Source organism: Ixodes scapularis, unplaced genomic scaffold (assembly GCF_016920785.2).
Source record: "Ixodes scapularis isolate PalLabHiFi unplaced genomic scaffold, ASM1692078v2 PGA_scaffold4__175_contigs__length_147842914, whole genome shotgun sequence".
NCBI lineage: Eukaryota > Metazoa > Arthropoda > Arachnida > Ixodida > Ixodidae > Ixodes > Ixodes scapularis.
The window spans coordinates 97,641,229-97,667,330 of record NW_024609879.1 but is presented as its reverse complement, the minus strand read 5'-3'; the positions used below and the strand labels follow the sequence as shown (position 1 = coordinate 97,667,330).

General features: G+C 45.5%; 1 protein-coding gene across 1 annotated transcript; it reads left to right on the top strand.

Annotated features, from left to right (window-relative positions):
* LOC8042376 lies at window positions 1-25,873 on the top strand. Its single transcript, XM_029982947.3, has 4 exons — window positions 1-118; window positions 4,218-4,401; window positions 21,114-21,255; window positions 25,766-25,873. Exons 1-4 carry the CDS (start codon window positions 10-12, stop codon window positions 25,856-25,858), a joined length of 528 nt encoding a protein of 175 aa, XP_029838807.2. The 5' UTR covers window positions 1-9; the 3' UTR covers window positions 25,859-25,873.
* The last annotated feature ends 229 nt before the right edge of the window (window positions 25,874-26,102 follow it).

Here is a 26,102-nt window from a genome sequence, read left to right as displayed (position 1 = left end):
TCAGACATCATGCCTGGGACAGTCGGCGTCGCCACATTAATGGTTGCTCTCGCCTTGTTGGCTCTTCTCCATAACTCTATGGCTCAAGTTCAAAATCCAAGGCTGAGCTTTTGTAATGGTAAGTTAGAAAAACCTTCCACTGCAAAACGTATCGTAGAACGCTCTAGTTGGCCCAGACGCCTTTTTCCCGTCGCGCTGGGAGTCTACGCTGCTTAAATATTTTATTTCGCGTTATATTTAAATATCTCGTTCCTGTTTCAGGGGGAAGGAGAGCTTCCCGAACAGTAACTCTATGAGAAGTGCAAGTCGTCTGTCTGCTTTCTTGCACGTGAGTTTGCGTTGACGTTAGAAAGACGCGGAGCTCCGATTGCCTCCGATCGAAGGATAGTGGGTAGACCTCAAAGCAAGCTGCCTTGAGGTCTACCCACTATCTTTCCGTTAGAGCCAATCAGAGCTCGGTGTTCTGACGTCACCACAACTCCTGCAAGAAAACCAGACGAACTTGCTCTCCGCATAGTACAACTGTGGAGAATATGAGCTGAAACGGCCCTCCCCCACTTCTTTAACTTATATGGGTGTTTTTAATGAAGCTGCGTTTTAAATATGCATATGGAACGCGACGCCTATGTCTCAATATGCGAGCTCTAGCTTCGTCAATTTTATAATAATATTAATAATAAGAAGAATTTTATTCGGATCGTAAACATGTTACAAATGCAGGCCCGCGAAGCACTGGTTTGCTTGTATGCAGAACCTGGCGTCCAGCGGGCTGCTTACACTGAAATCCTGATCTGTGCTTTACTGGCACAGAACAAAAGCGTACAAGAAGAAAAGAGACAACTCAGTGGAATGCTAAGGCAATAAAGCCAGGTTACATTTCCGAATTGAAACAAGAATCTTTTAGTTCATTTATTACTTGTTTCAGTGACTTCATTTTATAGTAAGTTTCTGGAAGCCTTTTAAGATAAGATGGAACGTAATAAGCCCGTCTTTTTGTTCTCCATAATCTGTATAAATCTTCGGTATAACAAAACGTTTTATGTGCTTAAGTGTTCATTCGTGTCATGGATGAAGAAAGAATGAAACAATTGAAACTGGGACAACACAACCACATCGTTCAACTAGCAACAGGCAAGTAAAGTTTCTAACAGCGAGCAGCCGACTATACCCAGGAGGGAAAGAGGGGAGAAGGGGAGAGAAGGGGAGGTAAAAAAAAACGCGAAGTGCAAGTCAAAGAGGTGAGTTTATCTCGGATTTTAGAACTTTAACCTCAGTTTTCGTCAGCAGCAGGGAAAGGTTTGACACGTTGTTGTTTGCTGTGGTCATGGCGAATGACTCTATGATCTCCCTGCCGAATCTACTGTTACGCCCCCCCCCCCCCCCTCAGGATTTTTGTTTCACCAAAGAGGGAATCCCAAAGCAAACACAAACGGGCATGTATGACCATGTGATGATAAGAATCTGGAGAGGCCTTAGAAACTTTGTTGTGATGTTCCCGAACTCCGTGATTGATGCATCTGCCGGTCTGACCTATGTATTGATGGCCGCAGCTCAAGGGGATGGAGTAAACGTTCTTCTTTTTGCATGGAATGGATTTCTTTTCGTGTTTAGCATTGCAGCTAAACGGAATTCGGTTGTTGTTCCCTTTTTGACAGGGTTGTTTAGGACGCATGCGGCACGAAAAGACAACATTCGTGTCGAACTTTGAAGAAATGTATTTTATTCGGTGGGCTGAATTGTGCACCTAAGGAATGACGGCGAATCAGGCTTTCTTTTTTTTGTGGCTGGTGACTGGCGATCAGGCCCATGAATCAGCCTTTCCATTACTGATTGTAGAAGGTCGACCGGAAACCCTGCCCTGACGAGCCTCATGTGCTGGAATTTGAAGCTATCTTCTGAAAGATGGCAGCAAAACCTCGTGAAGGATGAAGAAAACAACGATTTGATGGTACCGTGTTTTACCGACTTAGAATGGGCGCTAGAAAACGCTAGGACAGGTTTTACACACCTTTGTTGAAAGGCCCAGCAGAGTCCAGTGGCACTGACATGAAGCCGCAAATCGAGGTACTGAAGACCTTCATTGGAAGGTGCTTCCTTCGTGAATGTAAGGCTACAAGGACAGCAGGTTCAGCAGGGAGATCATGGAGACATTCGCCGTGACCACAGCAAACAACAACGTGTCAAACCCTTCCCTGCTGCTGACGAAAACTGAAGTTGAATTTCTAAAATTCGAAATAAACCCACCTCTCTGACTTGCACTTTGCGTTTTGTTTCTTTTTATCTCCACTTCTTTCCCCTTCTCCCGCTTTTCCCTCCTAGTTATAGTCGGCTGTTCGCTGTTGGGAATTTTACTCGTCTGTTGCTTGTTGAAAGATGTGGTTGGGTTGTCCCAGTTTTAATTGTTTCATTCTTTCTTCATCCATGACTTGAACCAACGCGCTTTTCTCCCAAGCATGTTAGTTCCTTTTTAATACTATTTCAAAGTGGCTCTTATAATGGTGCTTTACTAAAATAACATAGAAGTGCAGTTTTTCTATGTATAACAGCTTTAAGACATCACTTTTTTTATTCATTCATTCCCAACCCTGTGTAGGTTGTTCCATAAGTAATATTAATTGCAATTTTATGTAGTATTTTGTCAAGTTTTTTTTTTCTTTTTTTTATAATTAGAGATAATAGTAACGTCCCGTTTTCAAGCTCTCGCATTTTGTCACCACCACTAGTATGACGTCCTCACGGAGTTTTAGTTTTTTTATGATACGTACAGTTTATTTTTGAGGGCCGAAAAACCGCGTTTTATTTTCTCGATAGACCCCGGTATTATACACGAAGATCGTACTGGAGTGCGCACATGCATCACTACTGCGGGATGCGCGTTAAAGCTCCAAAGCTAGTGGCCGCGGCCGTAAGGCGCAGGCTAAATTTCTGATAGGTAGTTCATATTGCGCGCAATAGACAAGGATATAGACGGACAGCAGACAAGACGAGTGCTTTCCGGATTGTAAGTTTCTCATTTACAAACAAAGATTTTATGCGTCTTTTGTTACCGACTAACTCATTTATTGGGTTCTTAACGATGAAATCTGCCTCAGAGGTGTAACAGAATCAGCAGCAAAAAGAGGATGACGTAAACAAACATCCATCGTCAACTAAGAACTCAACATCTACTACTTTTGGTCTTTCCTCAAAGAACAACCTTTGCTATTTTTGCACGAAAGAGTTTCTCTCTCCTTAAATATACTATAATCTGTAGTTAGAATGGCTTCATTTTGCACGTATTCGCGGCAGCGCTGACGTAATATATTGCATTCTTTTATTAAGGGGGCGCTTCTATGAGCTGTGTATTACTGACTCGTAACTTTTACGAGTAACAAATGTATCTGAGGGAATGCTGACTACAGTCTAATGTAACCAGATTAAAAATCTTCTTAAAAGTAACTCACACATCTTGCTACTGCTTACGAATGTGATCCTTAAAACCTCTTGAGACCTCTTTCGACGAGAGAACACACTGGCTCCAACTATCGGGTGAAGCACTTGTCATTTCCCTATATTTTCTCCTTTTTTTTTCGCGCGTCATTCTTTCTTCCTTGGGTAAAAAAAAAAGCCTTCGATAATTTTAGAAACGACTATATTTAAGATAAGTAGTACCCACATTTGATATCTCAAATGCCGCAAAACCTTTCCTCTACTTAGATGCAGTTCCAGGGTCACCTGATAGATGGTGCCAGCGTGGAAGTGTGCTCTTACGTTTTAAGAGATCCCAAGAACTCGGTCGTAAGGGAACGTAAGCGTGTGAACGGACCTTTACGAGCCAGCCAAAACTCTGGAACGCTATCGTACCGGTACCGCCATGAGCGTCACAACGAAGAGGGGTGCCGACCTGCGCGATATGTTAATCTCCAAAATCACCGTTTTCTCTAATACTTGCCAGACGTTCTTTCTCAAATCTTTAGCAGACGATTCTCTTTCGGCAGTTCCCTCTAGAAAACCATCGAAAGCGAAAGGACTCACATTTTGGAAAAAAACGAGTCGTTGTAAATTCTCGAGAGCTAGATATGTGCAGCCTAGAGCAACTGAACAAGCTATGCTTAAAGGACTGTTCACACATACACCGGAGCGCTACCTCGGCGCTCTTACTCAACATTGGAAATAGCACCGACCTTTCTTAGGCAGCACTGACATTGCGCTATATTTTGTTTTTATTTCGCTTTTAGTTACAACGCCGAGACGGGTCGTCCTCAGGGGAATCTCCGTCAGGGGTGCAATGGTTGGAGGAACGTTGCAAGTGAGCTACGGGATGCAAGTTTATCAGCCACTGACAGCCGATCCGATAATGAAGGTGACCGTGAGCAACAGCGCTGGTGTACCGTACGGCTGCTACTTCGGCGTGGGATCGTGGTATGTTTACGCGTCTTATAACACCACTTCCACACACTCGTATCACTTTCTCCTACAAACGTCATTACTAGTGGTTCCACAGAACGCTGCCTAGTTTCTGTCGGCCACGTCGACAGCCCGTCCTGCAGCGTCTCGCACAGAGCGCAGCTTTAGCGCACGGCGACGGCAAATCAGACGTGTCTGCAGCCTGGTGGCGGCTGTCGTCAAACTTCAATGTGTTTGCCTCTTGGGGCGTGTTTGCCTCTTGGGGCAATCAATTTGACTACATTCGCTAAATGCAACTTGGCATCACTCCCTAACGTTAATAACTGAAGAAACTTGCCTTATTTTGTCTTTTGGCAGTTCGACCTTTAAGCTAAGACCCATGTTACGGATAAAAAATAAAAGAAACAGGGCGCGGGATGGCCAAAAAAAACACGTTTTTTGTGTAAGGCTCGTCAAATTATAAGGCGCCGAAGAAAAGCAGCCTTCTGCGTTAAGCCCTTATTTTGAGCTCTTTTTGTTCGCCTTCCATTCATTGAAAACATGCGGAAGGGCCTCAGCACGCACCTTGTATTGCTGCGCCGCAGTGTTCTTCCGCAACATAAAGGCCGTCTGCTTTCATCGCCGTCATCATGGCAACGAACGCCGATTGAATGGAAGCACGCACGGTACCACCGCGTGAACCCAGCAACAGCTGACGCCATTTTACGAACGCCGTCTGCTAGCCAAAGCCGAACGCGGTGTCTCAGATCAGCCGTGTTCGCCGGTGCGCCGCTGGCAAAGACGACGATGCTGAGACACACTTACGGAGATTGAGCAAGCAAGAGCACAGCGAGATGACTGTAACGGGGGCATTTATCGGGATCAAAGGCGCGAAATAACCAAGATAAATTTTTGCTTGAATCATAACGCGTGAAATCTTAGTTGAGGACCACCTTTGCTGGGTCTTTTCTGTGAATTGTTTACGGAAACACGGGGTGCCGCAATGAGAAAGCATCTCCGTTTGCAAAATATGGGCGCCCTAAAAAGGGCCGTCTAGACCGCTACCACAACGCAGCGGAAAACTCAAAGTCACCGGGGCCGTCAGAATCCTCGTCCTCCGCACTATTCGCGTCTCCAGCTGGACGCTCGCCCTCCCGCGGCGGAAACGGGAAGCGCTCTAGTGAGGGTCCCCTGATTCTCCTGCTCAGCGGGCATGGCGGAACTGCTCGCGATCATGGCTCGCGAAATGTCGTTTCCGAATACAAACAACACTCTTCACTGTCCCAATGGAGTGCTGCAGCCGGTATGGGATTGTACTTTACTAGAGTGTTTAAGTATTGCGTATAGAAGCAAACGCAAGCGGTGTGCGTTTGCGTTAGAGTGACGTGCTCCACATTGCGCATGCATGTCATCGCCATGCGCCAATCCAAAACTAAAATTTTGGTCCACGCTCACGCGCAGTGTGGAACATGCAAAGCTAACGCCAACACACAGCGCTTGCGTTCGCTCGTATACGCAATACTAAAACTCGCTCCTGTTTCACCGGTTTCCAACGCCAAACGAGACATGCTGCAGTGAGCAGACGCGCAAGAGGAAGGCGTCCCTTCGAACTGGAAAGGCTAAAACGGGCAAAACGACGGCGCTTAAAAATGAAAGTAAATAAATGTTATAAAAAATTAATAATTATTTTTCTTTGGGGGGGGGGGGGGGGGGGCATTTGGTCTGGAATGATATTGGCGGCGAGTTCAGAAGTCACGACTTCTATAGCACCCGTAATTAATATAATTTTACATGAATTTCTCACATTAGCTAAAATGTTTTCACTGATTTTAGACTATATTTATTTTATAACTTGCTAATTAAAAATGCTGCAATTAGAACCAGTGATGATAATTAGCACACTTTTGTTTGCCATACTTGTTCGCGCTTTAGAAATTAGATCATAAGCAAGTAATTATTTTAGAGCTTGTAAATTGCGTATTAAAATATCTTAATTTTAGTTTTAATATTAATAGTAATACAAATTGCGGCAACGTGTTCCCCCAATTAACGCCACGGTTTCAAGAATACGGCATTCAACTATAATAGTCTTTCCACAAAAGTATCATTTTGTTTTCTTTTTAGCATATAAAAAACTCTGACATCGTTATCAAGATAGAGAAACAGTCAAGCACTGGATACAATATAAGCTCGAATGCGTCACGCGTTGCTTTGAAAAACACGCACACTTCACCTGTCTGACTTAAATTCCGTCTTTGAATTTTTTTTTTTTTTTTTTTTTTTGATTTACCGGATTGTCAAAGAGATGATGTTTGTCATTTTTTACCTCAATAAACAAAAATATAAAAGTATTTTTCTTTAAACTAAAAAATAGTCGAAATAACATACAGGATCACAAAAAAAATTACTGTGAGTTTTGTATGCTTTCTGTATTCATACCAGCGTACAGAACTAGGTAAAAAAATCATGGAGTAATAAACAGGTTTTCACCTTGCTCCACTCAATGAGTTCATCTGAAGCAAAATATATTTTTAAAAAATCGGAAGAAAGGTTTTGTTCTTTCGAGAAATAGGGTAATTACATATATTTAACAAAATCGAACGACCCACCCCGACGAGCGTGTTCGATTTCAAATGAAACCCCCTGTATTAAAGTTAAGAAAAAAAAAAAAACATTAACCTTATTTCGTCAGAAGAAAACTAAATACCAATGTTAAGTCTGGTAACAGTGCATTTTCGCCGAATCATTGCCGAATCTTTAAAAAAGTTCGGCAAAAGCTGCACCGAATTTTAGATTCGCAAAAGTTTGGCCCATCACTAGTAAAAGTAACCGACCCGGGGGAAAGGGTCTGGCTTGCCCTCCCACTCAAAAACGAGTTGGTACGCCGCTGTGTGCAATATTTTTCTAAGTAGGTGTGGAAGAAACATCAATGACAAACTACGAGAACAGGAAAGTTTTAAAGTCTTCAGATACGTGGATGACTTTCCTGTTCTTAGCAAGACGACTATCACTCTAAAAAAAAGTCTGTAAAAGGGTGTATTGTTACACCCTTTGTCCCATATAATACACCCCAAAGCTTTATTTCGACGTACAGGGCCCTATAGTCGAACAGACGGCTCCAAATTTTACGAGGGGTTTGATAACGGTGCGATATTAACTTTTTAAATAGCTAAAGTACGTATCAAAGACCACATAAAGGAAGCACCGAGTTTTTACTGTGGGGCCCAGAAAACCCCGATTGTTCTTTTTTTTTTTTGTAGTCGGTAAAACGTACATTAGCTATTTTAATAAGTTTTACCACTCGGCTATTAAGCCCCACGTAAAATTTAGGGCCGTCTGTTTCACTGCAGGGCACTGTACGTCGAAGCGAAGTTTTGGCGGTATATTATTTGGGACAAAGGGTGTAACGATATACCCTTTTACACCCTTTTTTCTTGAGAGTGTACAGAGGCTTGCGGTGAAATCCAATTAATACTAGATATGTTTAAAGGGGTTGTTCGGTCGAAACCGAAAGTACTATCGGGGAAAACTGAAATGCGAACAGAGGATCGCGTGGCTCGCGGTACAGGCTGCGCCGCCTGGAAGTGAGCCTAGGGGCGAGGTTGCGTGGCCTACTTCGATGTGTTCATGCCCCTCGATTGGCGCTCCCTCAGCTTCAGCAGTCCGCCTCTAGTGCGCTGAAAGCTATCACGGCTATCTTTGCTGGCTCAGCGCGTGCGGTGCAAAGAAGCTCGCCGCACTCGCCGAGCAGGAAAAGATAGCGGTGACAGCTTTCAGCGCACTGAGAGGCGCACTGCCGAAGCTGGGGGAGCGCCAATCGAGGGGCGTGAACACATCGAAGTAGGCCACGCACCCTCGCCCCTAGGTTTACTTCTAGGCGGCGCAGCCTGTACCACGAGCCACGCGCTCCTCTGTTCGCATTTCATTTTTCCCCGATAGTACATCAGTTCTAGCGCTCGTTCCGTTGAAGGAGCCTTCATGTAGACAACCCTCATTTTATTTTTATATATGATCTCAATTTTCATGAGCGGATGTACGAAACTGCACCCCACATTTCGCCAGTGTCAATGGCTGACATCCGTAGCCACTGCGTGACGTCACAAAACGGAAAGGTTTGTCGATAGATGTCTTGTATTTTGTTGCGATTTATAGCCTCCTAGGCTGTACCCTACTGAAATACGGCTCTTTTAATGCAGTTGCCAAGCGTGTGCAAAAAGATTCACGTTTTTTAGCAGCATATTAGTCGAAAAAAGCCATAAGCTTGGAACAAAGTTATGGCGTTTCGCGCAAACACAACTGCGACGGCCGCCGATCGAACTAGGAGCGCTTGCAAAGCAAAGGAATCAGATTTTGCCTCTGAAGCGGCATGCGTAGGTACATGAAGCGGCATCTGGGTACACATATCAAATCGGCGGATACCCTGGATCGGTGATGAGGCTCGGGTCGTTCCCTCGGAGGCGATGTCCGCGGGTGGAAGGCAAAAGACGAATCGTTCAAATGAATGTCGTCACTTTGACGAGTTTGGCGAATCGTAGCCACGCTCTATTTTCACGCGCGGGTCAAACAGAATCTGGCAGGACGCGTGCTAAATACAACTTTTGGCATCGTTTCCAGATGGCCTAGCTGTTGGTTTCGGTTTCGCTGCATAATCTAACCGATTGATCCGATTCGGGCGAGGAGTGGGTGAACGTAGTTGAATATCGTTGGCACAACATCACACCTCAGCTTACGAGCCTTCTGTCCGCTTAGAGCTCAGCTCGTAGCTTTCTTCTGTGAGGTGATTGCTGCATAAGCGGGATCTCGATCTTGACGGGAACTCAGTCCTTACGCACGGCGGCGATCTATTTTGCTTGTCTTTGCACGTCTCGCGGAAAAGTGTGGAACGTCACGTTTTGGCTGGCATGTGGTGCCCGGTAGTTGTGGCACCCAACCGCGCAACAAAATTCTCACCCATCCACGAAACAAGTTGAGCACAACAACAAAAACAAACCACGCTGCGGCGTTCACTGGCGGGCAAACGACGAGACGGGAATGCTCGCTTTGCGTTCTGTGACGTCAGAGCTTCAAAGCAGCGTTTACGCTAGGATGCGATTGGAGCAGTATAAATTCAATTACTCATGCAGAGGGGCATATAAAATCCAGATATTGTACGCACGATGCCTCTCGAGGCAATAACAATGATATTCAATTGTTTGTTCGAATACAAAATTTGCCCGGACAATCCCTTTAAGTTTTGTGGTGAAGGTCTAAAGTTCACGCATGAAGAAGCAAAAAAATGGCGCGTTGCAGTTTTTGGATCTTAGACTTAGCCTCAGGGGGGATCACATATGCTGGACGTACGAGCCGCGCTCCAAGAAGGGCATTGTCCCATACAGCTCAGCCAATTCTAACGCCTGGTTCACAATTGCGAATCGGCGGGCGAATCTGCAAGAATTCGGCGGCCGGGAGTAGCGTTCACTGTGCATTGCCGCGGCCGATTTCGCTTCGGCGGCAGCGGATTAGCTGTAAGTGTGAACCAGGCCTAAGGTTGTCAAACGAGGGATTGCTTCATTGTGTCTTGAGGCGTCCATCGAAAAATCATGTATGCACATTGCGCAAGAAAGCTTCAAGAAACAGGCAGCGCGCCTTCAGAGGGCTGGTTTCCCTCCAAGTACTCTGGTAGAGGTGGCGGAAAGCCTAATCAAGAAGATAAAAGGCATACAAATTAAACCTCGGGAAAAAGCACAGTTAGACCAGTGGTAATTCCGTACATGCACTAAATTACCCACAACATTAAAAAGGTTGCAGACTGGTACGACGTACCAGTAGTTTTCTCGGCACCTAACAAGCTGTCAAAACTGGGCCACAAAATTAATTTTTCCGCTAAAGATGCTACAGACAAATGCCAAACAAAACACCGCACGAAATGTACACAGAATGGGCAACGGGAGTTGTTTACCAAATTTCGATGTCGTGCGGGTCAGTATACATCGGACTGACTGGCCGATGCCTCAACGATCGCACACGTGAGCATGACGCGGCCACACGAGCAAGCCCCATCTGGACATCTGGCAACACACTGCAACCGCTGCCATTGCTCCCCGTCATTTAAAGACACAACATTTCTGGCCAAATACCCAGATAAGATATCCAGGGAGCTCCACGCGGCTTTTGAAATCAAAGCAAAGGGCAAGATGTGAACAAGTGACACGTCAATAACCTTATCGACAAAAGAATTTGATTTTCTAGAAACGGGTATACACCGTGCCTAGTCGTGACGAGAGGTTTTTCAAGGCTATAGAAGGGATTCGTTTTTTTCAAATAAATGTTAGTTGCAAGTGCGCCAGTGTTTACGTCTTTTCTCGTCCTCGTTTTTTTGGCGCCTCTCTTCAATCACGAACCAACTGGCCCAAATTGCCATCTTAAAGTTATGAAGAAAGTTCGTTTTTGGTTGTTATTTTTGTAAATTTAATTTGCCTATACCTTTTGAAATAAAGCAAAATTCTAGAAAAGAAAAGTCATTAAGTTACTACATTCAGTCCGCTCAGGTTTGGTGCGAATTAAAAGCCAGTAAAAAAGTCATTGCTGGGCCCTTTAAGTACTTTACTAGTTAAAACAATACCTCCGTTGCTTTCCCTCTTAATTATTTAACCAATAAGCGTGTTTTTCCCTTTAAAGTCAAGTACTAGGAGCTTTAGCTGAACTTTTTTTCATAAAAGCGGGACGAAAACTTATAATCGCTACTACAACATTTGTTTTACATAAAGTAGTAAAAAAGGAACCATTCAGTGTTAAAAATTATATGCGAATATTTATACCTATATTCGCCGATGAAGTGGTAACGTTTGAAGCCAAGCTTGTTACATTGCTATTCATAACGGTTGTACTTTCGGCTAACCAAAGGTAAACCTGCGACTTCACTGCCAGATGTTCAGTAAGACGCCCGTTAAGCCTAAAGATATTTGTAATTATTTATTCTAGTAAAATAAAATGAAATAATAAAATAACGAGTTAAATTAACGAGTGCACCATTTGGCCACGTTGGCAGGAGGGCGTCTTGAGAACTCCGTCTTCTGTCCCTGTTCAAACCAGACTGACGAATTTCGCGACGCAATCACCTGTGCTGCAATAATTCAAACGAGTGGGAGGGCATCGATCAACTCCGAATGTGACTACAAATAGGGAATGAACGAATTGGAGGATTTTGCCCAATCCTTTTCGGAGAATTGACATTCAGATCTTACACACTGCAAAGACTTCTCTGCGCTGGTATCTTCTTTTGGTCTTTACTAAGATAGGCAGCACAAAATACCAGACTGGGGAAGTAATCCGTTACAACTAACGGATTGCAGGTAACCCGTTACTTTTTAAGTAATTTTGTAATTTGCCGCGTTACTTTCTTGCGGTAGTAATTTCTAATGTAATTTCGTTATAAAATATTGGGAACGAATTACTTTAATTACTCGTTAATTAAGAAAAATGAGCATAATATAGAAACTGGAACTTACGAGCGGGCAATTCAGAAGCATAACGATAGCAAGTTCACCAAAATAGAAAACATCGTGAACAGGAAATTAACCGAAAAAAAGACTCGATTTCTTTTTCTATGACTGGCGACTAGACCCACTCGAAAAACGTGCAAGGCATATACAAATATGAGAAAAACAAATTTTAAGAAGACAACATCCGAGTGAGCCACCTCGACTTCTTTCCATCGCCTCCATCGTGCTCTTTTTTCTTTTTTTTTTTTTTCTTGGGGGGGGGGTTTGTGTGTATTCCCTCTTTCATTTCTTTTTTTTTTTGGCTTTTAAACCACTTGAAAGATTCATTTCAAAAGGGAGCTTCGTAGATCGGTCCCTGACCTCCGAATCTCCTATCAGAGTTAGACGCTGCTAGTGATCATGCGCACCGGAAGCTTTGCCTGCACAATTCCAGAGATCATTTCCGGTCGCCGTAATCTATGGCAAGATGGCAGGTGTGGTTGTAGCTTTCGATTTGCGCTGTCAGCTTGCAGCTGAACGGAGCTCACCTACATTCGTTCTCTTAAATACAATATTTCATATTTTCAGAGTCTATTATTATACGGGCGTATGACAAATGAGCACTAGTGTTAATGACGTCTTTGAAAGCATAAAAAAAAATTCTATTCTTTTTTTTTTATACGTACGTGTACTGGAGAAATAACGTAAATGTAATTTGCAACGTGACTAGTGAAGTAATCCGTTACTTTCTAGCGAAAGTAATTTGTAACGGTAATCCATTACATTTGAAGCTCGGTAACTTGCAATTGTAATCCATTACGTTTTTCAAGTAACGGAAACAAGTCTGCAAATACACTATAGACGCTGTAAGTTGCTGCCATGGGTGAAGGCGTTCTGTCAAGACGCAAATACAAGGGACTGCAAACCACTTCATTTGTTTACGACAGCAGCGCGCGTGTTCTCTTGTATCACGATCACGAGGCTCCACGACCTTCCGAGAGCATCAGAGGAGATAGCAAGAAGGAAATAGAATGCGCTATTAGCTTTTCTTTAAAGCAACGTACAGAGTAAAGGGTGATTCACATACTTAGGTCGCATCCGAGCAAATGCAGCTGCAACGGCTTGCGTCCATGGGTTGTATGTGGTAACAGCTGCACTGGCTCCAACAAGACCGGTTTTTACCCCGTTTTGTGGGAGCCGACGCAGGTGTTGCCATAGCGACCCGTACCTCGTAAGCCGTTGCACTCGCGCTCGGTCGTACTACGGTGCCTGGAACGCGTCTCCGACTTGTGTGTTTAGCGTCCTATGGGCCTCCTGCGTTGCCCAGGGGGTGCTGTGAAAAGGAACTTGTTAGGCCTTGTTTTGCGTAGTACAAACTTTAGCGTCTCAAACTGTCATGCATGCAGAAGCGTGCCTGCTCTGGTGTGGTGTGCGAGATCGCGATAAAAATACAAAAAAACAACAAAATTCGAACGCCGTCAAAGCTAAGACGCTAAGAGCGTGAGCCAACAGCTGCCTTTTCACGCGTTCCAAAGTAGACACGACAATGAAAAAGAAAAATGAAAGTGTCGCGTACAGGTGTTTTGACATCACCACCCAGAGATAAGAGACGCGTATACCCTATAGCGGTGGTGTCATGAATTTGGCACTTCTGATTGTCTTGCGGCGTTGAGCCTGGCCAATTTCTGGCGTCCAAAGGTGTTTTTTCGTTCTTCAGCACCAGACAGAATTAAAAAAGCTCAACCAACATGCCATAGGTATGTGAGGCTCAATCAGGTGATTTTGTACTACCCAAAATGAGGGCGCTACAGTTTGTGCAAAGCTTCAGCGCAGGAGGCCTATGCTGTTCATACATGAAAAGTTGTACCCAAGTTGCAACAAATGACGTCACAGAAGCCGGAATGTCATGCTGTTGCATGTTGCGATCCTGGCGGTTAGTCGTAGAAATGCTGGCGAAAACTACAGGCAAACGCGAGTGTCGCTGTCGTCACGGCCTCCCAGACGTCCCAACTTTCGGCTGCTGTAGCTTCCATGGACTGTCACAGTGGGGAGCGACCTACGGCAGAACAGGCGTCTGCCATATCCCCCACAGCTGCTGAGACACCACTAGAGTCGCAACCGGCGACAGCATGACACTTGTATGACATCATCAGGCGGAAATCGAGGGATCACTTTTTTGGGCGCGGTAATCACACCAGTCGGAGACGCGTTCCAAGCACCATAGTCGTACTCATGCAACTGTGTGAATCGCCCTTGAAGGCTCGTTCACATACTTGCGTCGACTGAGCGTTGCGCTGCGTTGCTACGTGCGGCACAGCGCGTATACCCATTGGCTCGTCACAAGGGCAGCCACAGCAACAGCTCGACGCAACAGTCTTAACGAGGAGGCGCAAGTTGTTGCAGTCGCACTCGAACGCAATTGCCTGTGAACGAGCCTTAAGTCCAAGCATGTGGCAATCAGTTCCTCTGAAAAGAAGAGTGCACTGTAGGAGAAAAAAGGCGATAATTGCATGTGTTTTACGGTCCATGCCCGTCTATGGATCCCGTAAAACCCCTCTATAGGTTCACGAGGAGGGCCTCCGCCGGCTCGTGAGGTTTGCTTGCTGTCTGTGCCCCCGCATGTCTGATTTAGCACTGATTAGGTCGGTGCTGCCAGTATTGTTAGGGATCGCGAAATTTCGCTTTTGATTCCGGTGTTGGCTGCCTGGGGACGATAGTGTATATTGACAAGAGTGTTGCGTAGCACCGGTGCCGCCAGGGAGTTCAAAGCGATACCACGTCCCTCTGTAAACTGCGAGCACGAGGAGACAGGGTTACAACGGATGTACTTCGAACCTCGTGACACTAAAATTGGTTTTATGGGTTGTCGTTTGGGTCTTTAGGCTTAGCGTCTTTGCTTTGCTTTCCAAGCTGTGACGTCGGGCGATTAATAGAATGAGTGAAAACCCGTCCCGCCATCGGGGGTAGAACACCATCCTATAAATACACTGAGAACGTGGTTATCGACTGTTTTGCCGGGATAAATTCAGATCCAGTTTTGCCTTCTTCTCCAAGAACAGCTCGCTGCCACGCATACCTAAACTAAGACAATCACTGAGAGCCGGACTTAGACTCACTTCACAAGGGCTTTCGAATTCTCCTCCCGGAACGCTGCGGCCATGAGAGAGCGCCAATCAGTTCGTGCATTCCCTATTTGCAACATTCGGAGTCGACGCATTTTCTCGCATTCGTTGGAATTATTTCAAGGCATGTAAGTGTTTAGAGAAATTCGTCAGTCTCGTGTCAAAAGGGGTAAAAAACGGACTTCTCAAGACACGCTCTTGCCAAACCGGGCGGCTTGCGCGTTCAATATCTTTACACGCTATTTTTTTTTTTTTTTTACTTTTTGAATCTGATATTTTTATTTTACTCAAATAAATATTCGCAAATATATATTTTTAACCTTAACGGGCGTCTTGGCGAAAGTCTCCAAGTGAAATCACAGGTTCACCTTGGTCATCCGGACCAGCGACCGTCATGAATATATCAGTTTAAAAAGCCTGGAGGCTCAAATAGTCCCACACCATCGCGAATATATATAGAAATATTTGCTTATAATTTGCACTACTTTTTTAAATTTTACTACTACTTTCTCTAGAAAATATTGTAGTAGTAGCAAGTACACGTAGAAAAAATTCGGCTTAAGCTCCTAGAACTTGTAACTTTAAAGGGCAAAACAGGCTTATTGACTAAATAAATAAAAAGGACGAGGAACGGGGGTATTTTTTTAATTAGTAGAATACTTGAACTTGAGCCCAATACCTGAATGCAGCACAAACATATATCTAGTCATAAAATACACGGGATCAAAAGATAATCTTGCCAGTGGCGCATTGGGCAAAAATGCCAGCGTGGAAGGTGCACTTTGCAGCGTTGTAACTTTGAAAGAAACAAATGATGCAAAATGATGCTTTTCTTTTTTTAATAACCACGAGAGTATGGTAAAAAAACTGACTATAAATTTTAAAAAGAAATCGAAGAAAGCCTTTTTTAATTGCCACCTGAATTGTCTTAACTTTGTACTTTAGTACCATTTTGGACCGACATAAAAATCGAATCTTTATAGATAAAGCAATTATTTATTTATTATTCGAAATAACGCTATATCAAGAATATATGACATAAATTTCAATGTTTTAGCTATTCAATTGTTTTAGATGACGGCTAAGAAATCTAGTTACACAACTTCAAAGGAGTCATGTTTGCGCATATTTGACGCGAGATATATATAACCTCGGCAATATTGTGCACGTTTCAATCTATAGTTCCTATGATGTATTGTGCAAAATACTTGAGAATTTTGAAATTTCTAGTTTGAGTAGTAGGTATCACAAGACATGACATAAATAAAAACTTCGAAAACCGAACACGCGACTCTGGCGCACTCAAATGTTTTGTTATTTTTAATTTTATATGATGTTTGTTTGTTTTTTTGCGAATTTTGTTTCGATAACTTTCCCTTTACATCTTGAGGAGTGACATATAAAAAAAAATAACACAATCAAACACGGCCGGACTCTCGTGCATATTCTTATATGAACAGAGCCACAATTTGCTTTCCGTAACGTCTGCACAGGAAATTAGGGTGCGCGAGGATGTCAGAGCGCCTTGCTCGGATTGGAAGGGTAAAGAGGCTATAGCTGCCTTTGTCTCCGTTCGAGCGCATTAAAAGGGTTGCATGTCGACCTTCAAACGCGAGACATTGCGCGCCAGGAGCACACGCGCCGCTCTTGTTAGCCCTGACCTCGGTGTATCTTACACCGTGGCCCTGACTCGGGGAGACAGGGAGCGCTCTCTTTACCTACCCACTAATTCCTCCAATAAGAGAGCTAGGTCCTCCGGCGTCTCCGAGCGCTTTCATGTCCCCCTCTCCCTTAGTTCCTCACATCCGTTTCACACATAGCCCTAGTGCAGCCGACGCTCTGATCCGCTGTCAGGCAGGACCAAAAGGGCACCGAAATGGAGCAGGACCGACGCCCAGTTCGCGCTTTCCACTTTTCCCCCGCTTCCCCCTCTCCCCCCTTCCACCCTGTCCACCGTTGCCTGTTTCCTTTTCTTCCAGGGTGAGAAGGATCTTCTGCCTTGCAGAAACTCGTGTCTGGTCGTCGGCCTTTAAGTCCAGACGAAGCGGACGCTACGATGTAATGGTACCAATCACGCGGCTTGAAAAAAGAGCACGTCACTGGGCCTTTTCTGTTTATGGTGGGCTCAGCGATGCTAGAACGCCGGTGTTGCCGAATTGTGGGAAATTTCTCACAAACGAAGCTCCAGGAGACAACGGGGAGCTAAACTCGAACGCATCTAAAATCAGTTTATCTTTTCTCCTTGGCGTTAGACTTTCCACGCGAGGTTGGAAATTTACCACGATTCGGCAGCACTGTAGAACACGCACAAAATGCGACGAAGACCGCAAGTGTCCGCGTTAGACTCTGTCTAATTTTTCCGATCAGCTCGTAGCATCGGCTGCGTTTTAAGGTAAAACGAGGTATATTTATTTTGCTGTTGCAAATACAATATACCGCGTTTCACCAGCTAAACCGGCTAAACAATTAGGCGGAGAAAAAAGCGGAGGCTCTAGAGGGTCCAACTCGCCTCGTGGAATTAACGTTTCGTAGACAACTTTTCATTGGCACACGTTTCATGAACACACATTTCGTCGAAACAAGGGTTTAATCGAAACTCGTTGGGCGAATTGCACGCTGTAGGGATATTTCGTTGCGCGTATATCACTGGAGTGCGTGTTAATTCCGGCTCACGAATACATATGAATCTCAATAACGCCAGTTACCGAAAACGAATGAAAGCGGGGCTCATTGTCCCAAAGAAATTTTCAGAAAATCACGTATAATTTTTTAATGACATAACGTTAGTGTTGAAATCTTGGCATCTAGCTAAAACAGCCAGCGCTGCATTTGGGCGAAGAAGGATTGTTCGGTGATACATATTTTTATTTTGCCAACCCCCGCCCCCCCCCCCCCCCCGCAAAAAAAAAAAAAGAAAAGAAAAAAAGAAACATTCGAAACATATTTTTTATACATTGAAATTACGTTTAAACATCAGGTTAAAACTATTGTCAACTCGTCTCTAAGCGTTCTTGGTGTTGTAAGTGCATACCGAGCAATTTTAAAAATCCACTGTGCTTTTTCGTTGGTGTTATTTTGCTATCTTGTGCGTAGCCGCCTTCAGTTTTCTTCAGTTGCATGGAACAGCATTGGGGAGGCGGAAGCCGGGCTCACACGTGTACAGTCGTGGTCCCACTGCGCACACATCATTCAGAAGACGTTCTACAAACACGAGTCTCCGCAAGATCCGTGGTTCGAACGCCGCGTGCCAGGTTTCTCATTGACCACATTGCCATGCGGAATTTTAAGAACGGACCTCGCGGTAATTTACTTTCGAATCTGTATGCAGACTGTCTTTTGTATGACGTTTAACCGGTGGGACCGCAGCTTTACACATCGTACAAAAGACAGTCTGCATACAGAATCGAACACGAGACACCGTAGGATGTGTGCTTGGAATGCCGTATGGCAATGAGTTCAGGGAGAAAACTTGGCATGCGGAATTCAAACCACGGATATTCCGGTGACTTGTGTTTGCAGAACGTCTTTTGCAAGATATATGAGCAGTGGGACTCCAGCTTGGCGTCTCTAGTATTCGCGACTCCGGCGACCTATACGCCTCGCAAGTGGGCTCATTTTTGTCTTCTGCGCATGAGAAAGGAAGTAGCGATGACGTCAGAACGCCGAGCCCTGATTGGCTGATCGCGACCCCCTATCTGAGCGTCGTCTGCTCCTTTGCAACGTCGTCTGCTCGCAACGTCGTCTGCGTCTGTATTACCTTTCCTGCGACTTTCGGAAGTGCAGGTCTTTACGAGCGAGCTCGACTTCGCCTTTCAGAGAGGGCAGTCGAAATAACTCGAGCGGTACGTTGTTTTTGTCTAACAACTAGCCGACGGGCATAAAGGAGGGAAGTCAAAGGACTCACTGGCGAGGTGTCCCGAGGCACCGAGGTTTGTTTGCTAAGAACCGAGATTGAGGGTGGTTAGTGTCCGCAAGTTCCCTCCCAAATACTTTTTCCCTCCTTTCGTGTGCGGCGAGACCCCTATCTCTTTAACGGCGTCGGCGGGTTGGTGCAGTGAACGTCGTCTGCTTTACGTCTGCTAGTCAAAGCGATGGCTGCTTCTTTACCTTTCCTGCGTCTGTCGGAGATTCACCGCTTTTTTACCGGCGAGACTCACCGTTGCCTCGGAAGACAAGGAGATGACAAGAGGAAGAGATTTACCTCTTAATCTAAAATTGAGGTCAGCGATCAAAGTATAAGACGGGAAGGGTTCACAAGGGTCGCGTGGGCATATTCCATTGAGCACACCAGCCGGTCGTGGGCAGACGGTCGCCGAGTCGGAGTGCCTGCTAGGCCTATCTGCCGTGCTCGCTTGGTCGTTGTCGGTGGAATCGTGGCCGTTGGAGCTTTTCCCGGGTGTTTGTGGATCCAGCGTTCTTGTTCCTCGTGGTCTGTTTCAAGTACTTTTTACTTTTTTTTTTGCTGCTTGAAGTCGGGACGCGTGAGAAGCGCACGTAGAAAAATAAACGTCCGTTGGTCGTCGCGACCGCGACGCTGTCGGCCATGCTGATTTGATTAAGACAGCTTCGAAGCTGTCGTAGGATTTCGTCGTAAGGTGCGCAAAACTTGCGAAAATTTCGTTTTGTGAATACGAATTTGTTCTCAAGTTTTGTCTTACGCACATTTTTGGCGAAAAATCGTTTCGTGAATCTGGCCTCTGCACTTCCGAAAGTCGCAGGAAAGGTAAGAAGACGCAGACGACGTTGCGAGCAGACGACGTTGCAAAGGAGCAGACGACGCTCAGATAGGGGGTCGCGATCAGCCAATCAGGGCTCGGCGTTCTGACGACACTGCTACCCCCTGCGCAAGGAGCAGACGAACTTGCCCTCCGCATAGGGGACGCCGCTATCAGGCAAATATGGCGGTCGAATCCAGGTAGTGCCGTGCCATGTGCCAGCTCAAGGCACAACGCTGGGGCACCAGCAAGTAAGCGTTGGACTCAAGATTGGTTCCCCCGCGTTTATCTTCCACGTTTCGAACCTGCGGCGATGTGTTGGGGTACGCGAACTTCCAGAGGCTGGACTTTCTTCGAGGAAACGAGGAAAGGACTGCCCACTGTCCTTCCACGGTGCTGATGAACGTTTATAAACGCAGAATGTCGTTCTCACGCGGTTACGTAGGTCGCGTGCAGAGCAACCTGGGTCACAAGGCGATACTACGGTTACGACACAGTCACCGGTACAACTGTTCTGTCGCGCAAACCACCGACAACATGAGAAACACGGACGCCACAAGAGACGAGTAGAAATCGCGAAGAGACCTGTTTCGGCCTGTTTAATGTTTTCCCGCTAGGTGCCGTTCGTTTTGCTGGAGTCACGAATAGAGCGAATTCATCGAAAATGTATACGCGTCTTTTGTGATCGTTACATACAGTTCAAGGTGTCTTGTGACTATGAGACAATCTGTAAACTGATTGGCTTACACTCCTTGTGTAGTAGACGGATGATGCGTGATTTCATGTTTTTGCATAAGGTTGTTAACGGTACACGTGATTCTAATTGGAGACGACGGACGTCAAAAAGACAAGGGACAAGCACAAACGTCTCACTTTGAGACGTGTGTGTCTTTCCCCTTGTCCCCTTTGTCGTCCGCCGTTTTTATTTGGAATGACGTGTAACGTTAATTAGCTCGCGTGTTTATTAACCTGCTCTTGTAAATGGTGCTGGTGGTTGCGCAGCGCTAATGAACTCTGTATATTTATGGGTCCGTCAGAAGTCTAGTCATGCACGCTCATTGTTTTACCCTTCCGTTTTACACAACACTGATTCCATTACTCGTATGCAACTGGTTTTAACAAATTCATATCCAACCTAGATAAACTAGATATCGATATTGTTTTGGATGCATACAAAGCGACACGAACCGACGTCTTTCTTTCATTCTGACGCGTGAACATTTGTTCATGGGATGTGAATAGTTATTATGATGAGGTAATACACCACTAAACAGGCGTATAGTTTATGTGGCACTGAAAATGAAGCAAATGAATGAATACATAATTTGTTCGCCGTGATTGGCTGTTTTAAAGTTCCACAAAAAAGTGAACCCAGGTACTTTTTTCTTCTTATAATGTTTACTGCATGGGCGAGGCCAAGCGAGCGTCCTTCTCGCCTTGTACTCTTGCAGTTCCTATAGACTGTGTGGCGGAACGCACGACATGGAGATGCAGCTGGCGAAACCATGGTCCAATCGGTGCCCCATCCGACCGCGCACGTACAGGGGAACGTTCCAGCTGGCCCTGCCCCCCTTCATTGGATACTTTGTTCGGGTAGGTACTGGACGCCAGTCGCACCCATTTGCTTGTGCGTGTAGGAAGTAAATGTAATTCGGGTGTCTCTAGATTTCTTGCAATTCGGTTTCAGTTTAAAGCTGGTTCGTCCGGTCGGTTCGATTGGGGCACCAAGGAGAATGCAGGAAATGGTGCTCCACGTGCCGCACGCGCACGCCTTTCCCGTAGAAACGATTTGAAGTAAATAACCGAAATAAAGCGTTGACGAACGCGCGTGGAAGATGCCATTTGTTTTAGGCTTTTGCTTTAGAACAGTTATTGCTGCAGATGCCGGCAGCATATTTTTACGGTGCAGGCGATAGACTCTCTCAACGACGCTCACGCCGGATTGGCTGCTCGGCAACACGCGGGAACTTAAATTTCGGATTCAGACGGCGCGTGTATCAGTCGGGAGCGTGTTAACCCACCCCCTGCCTGCGTTCACGCCGCTTCGTGACGAAAGTAGGCGGCTGCTAATTACGAAACTATGAACCCACTTTACCCAACCCTCCATCCCTCCATACCACTGTCCCCCATGCACTCGTGGAAAGGGAGTCCAATACCGTTAAGTTATGCGAAGTTTGTCGACAACATTCGTTTTTAGGGGCGATGCTCCTTAGGGTCTAGCCTTGTCCGTCCGTCCGTCCGGCCGGCGTCCGTGCTCACATAAAAAGAAAAAATGTTTGCGCAGTCGACAGGATTCGAACCTGTGCGGGGAAACCCCAATGGATTTCTGGTCCATCGCCTTAGCCATTAACCACTCCGCCACGACTGCGGGACGAGTAGGGGGCTCTGAGATGTGGTAGTAACTCAAGAGCTGGGGTTTCTGTCATGGATGAAACGTTGCATGTAGCCGCTCAACGTCTATACAGGAGACGGCGCTGCGGTCAAACGCGTATATAATCGCGTTAAACTTTCCATGCACTGGTTCAACGTTTATAGACGAGAAGGCGCTGCGGTCAAATGTTCCACTGCGTATATAACCATGTTCCATATCACACATTCTCTTTCTGACATGGACCGTTGACTTAAGCGGTGGAGATGCGTTTCCACGGCTTCTAGCGGATCCAAGCTGATCCGCTAGAAGAACCACTGGCTCTGCATTTCACCGACCACAAAACAGTAAGAATGAAGTCGAAACGCAACCCGGAACTCAGCACTACCTATGAGCAATAAAAAAAAAAAAATCAGCATCATCAGCACGACCTATGAACTATAAAATCAGTATCATCGACACCACCAGAGCTTCGCCCCAATCAACATCATTCACCACGTAAAGATGCGGTCATTTCTTTTTCTTCAGTGTTAATAGTAAAAAAAGAAATGTCATAAATTCCGCCAAATACCTCGGCAAAACAAAATGTTCGAGAAAAAGAGATAAAAAAGTAAGCCCATGTCGAACCCTGGTACGCTGCGCATGAGGCAGACACCTTAGCACTAAACTAGGTTACCGCTCCGTAAACTCGTCGTAACCGCTGCCTATGGTGACAGCGGCAGCGTCTATCTCGACGAGCCAGCCAATCAGGCGTGAGCGCTGCTGCTATAGTGCGTATCGCCTGCGCATTAACACTATTACCAATCTGCATGCCGGCACGTGTGGCGCGTGGAACACCATTCCCTGCATTCTCCTTGATGCTTGAGAAATTTAGCAAACACTCTAAGAAATTCATACGCGTCTACTTACTCGCAAAACACTAGAACAGAGAATCTCCGCGATCTACAAAATCAGCTCGGCGAATGATGAGGCGGAACATCTTTCTAAACCCCAAAAGTAAGTCTGCGCTGAGGCATTACGCAATGCAAGCATGACTCTTTGCATCGCGTAATGCTACAGCGAAGACTTCATTTTTGGGTGTAGACGGATGTTCTGGCTCGCTGAGCTGATTTCGTAGATCTCAGAGATTGGCTCTTTGAGTGTTTTGTGGGTACGTGCAGGCATTTCTTAGAGTATTGGCTTGTAATAATTATCTCGTTTGGTCACGTCTTGCGCGGGCGCACAAACACACAAGCGCCCGCACGCAGATGTACGCATGCATACACACGCGCATGCATGCATACAAATAATGAAGATGCCTGCGTGTTGTTTTCGTCGCACACCAAAAAGGCGGAAAAAAAAAACATGGAAATAACAATTCTGCTATACGCAGTTATTACTTTTTTAAACGCTGTCCCTTGAATAATAAAGTAAATAAACCCGGCATAAATGAGAAACTGAGAAGAAAATATGACACCGGCGCACCCCTCTCCACCCTAACGTTCTAAGAGATCTGGAATTTCGCGCCAAGCACTTGGCAGAGCGCCGCGTTCTCCGGTGGGCGCTCTTGGGATGGTTCAAAATATGCTTAGACCGAGACTGCGATGTGACACTAAACAAAGGCATACATAATTCCGAGTGTCAGAGCGCGAGCTGTGTTTGTAGGTATGTAACTATGTATAGACACGGCCGGACTGGAAGCGCGCGCGCTCTTTCTCTTCTTACGGCCTTTGCAATTGCCCGGGAGTCAATGGCATTTTTTCTCCTTACGTAGTTCACTTGCTTGCCGACGGGGGCGCAACCACCTCACCCCACTTAAAGCGCGCGCGTGTATGAAGGCACTCTAACCCCACTGGGAGAGTCCCTTCGAGCTGCTTTGCTCTAATTTTGGAGCTTCGCAGGTTGTTCTTTTGGCAACAGTTCCGCAGAATACTTCTGATTAACCATGCAAAGACGGTCACGGACAGAAACGAAAAATCAGCTGGACATGTGCACAAGCCCTCGATCCTTTAGGCTGTAACATGCACTGCACGAAAATTGTACATACTACTACACCCTTGTCTAGAGCCGCTGACCGGCTTCATGTGCGGCCTATGAAATGATGATGCCGACCACGGCAACTGATAGATTGGGCCTGCTTACATTTCACGAGAGTGTACGAATTATTTATAATTTAAAGTTCTTCCACGCAGAAGGGGTCTGTCTCCTCCTGTTCTTGAGTTGCAACCAAAGTCTTGGAGGCAAAGACGAGTATAGTTCTTCCGCAATTGCATTCCCTGTCTTTACTTACTACTTTTTACTCCCGAATATCTCGGAGATGTGCGTCAAATATTCACCGTTTTGGGCTCATCAGAAGCGCATTAGATAGTGGCTGAGGGTCTAAACATAAGGGTCTGGTGTCAAACCCTATAAAAATGTCGGCCGCAAGTTGCGACAGTGCTGAGATACACTGTCAGACGCGCTCTGTGCAAACAGCAAAGAGTAACCCAGGGGTGAGGTGACAGCGCTCCCCGCGAATTGCGGCGGGAGGTGGCGATTGTTACAATTGCAAAGGCCGTAAGAGGAAAAAGGGAGCTCGCGCTTTCAGTCCGGCCGTGGTATAGATAAGCTTCGTGATTTGCCAAGCGTCCTGCGTAGTGTGCAGCGATGAGCTCTTCCAACTGCTTTGCGTGAAAGTGGACGCTCCAGACACCTTAGGGTGTGGATGCAGCCACCTCGATGGCTCTGAGCCAAATGCGCCGGCCTACGGATCCCCAGTTGGTGTGTTCAAATCCCGGTCTATGTGCCTGCCCTCTGTCGGATGCGTCTTGCGGAAAATGGCTCTGTGAAATGACAAACTAAGCGATAAGTAACTCCCTGATGAATGGTTGGCTGGCTAGCAGACGCTCATACGTACGCGCCCCTGCTTATCTGTCTGGCCATTGAGAGCTGCACAGAGTAGCACCTCTATCGCTAGTGAAGATTATATTATATTATTGAACCCTCTGAGCATGCATGTTGCGGCGTGATAAAAAACAATATATTTTTGTTTTGTTTTGCTAAAAAGGCAGTGACGAATTGCTTTAAAGAGGTTTTACGTAAAGATGTTATTTTTCAACAAACCATTAACTTATATTGTCATTGTTTTTCGGAATATGATGCAGACAATATCCGAAATTTTAATCCTCCGCCGTTAAAGTAATTCAAATTTAAACACAGCCAAACTGCTCAGACTACACATACAAAACACACAGCGCTTTCGTTGCCAACAACGGAAGCTCTGACGTAACTTCAGACAAAGAGAGTCACTTAAGCTTTTGATTGCTGCCTCAGTAAAATAACGTCACTCTAAAGAAGTCAAGATTGATGGAGTTGAGGGAACACAATTCTTCAACAATTATGCTTGTACCCACCATCAACTATGTTGATAAAAACCGGATATAAGTCAACGCTCGCGACTGTGACGTTACCATGCCTGATGTGACGTCAGGACACAACGAGCCATGCATACTTGCGACATTTGGCGTGAAGTTTCGTATTGGTGGTTATAATTCGTTTCAGAAATATTGGGGCGTCTTTTAATAAAATAAATATCACACATGACTATATTTAGGCCCTCTCTACGTGACCCGCGTTAAAACTTAGTAGCTTCCGGATATCACCCAGCAATCCCTTTAAGTTCATGCTAAACGACTCAGCCTATTTGCACATCTAACCGCCATACACAAGCATACACACACTTTTCAAGTACATAGCAGACCTCGTTTATTTTTACAGGATGGAAGGCTTCGAATCCAGCTTCAGGGTATCCAGCAAGGTAAAGTCTTCGGATGCCAAGCGTTTACCCTGAGACTTACATCAAATAAGTAACTGGGATATGTACCCCACCGTTGCACAATAAATATGGGAAAGAAAACCATCCTGTATGGGCGAGGATTTCATGGCCTGTGTCCTTTTTTGTCAGATAAGTACCTCGAACAAGTAAGAGAGTGCCAAACTGCAACAACGGAGTAGATGAAAACATCCTAGGTATTGGAAAAAAGTCACATTAACCTCCCCGTATACAAACTAAATAGTTTTTTTTTTTTTGGTGTGAGTTTTGAATATGTTTGTA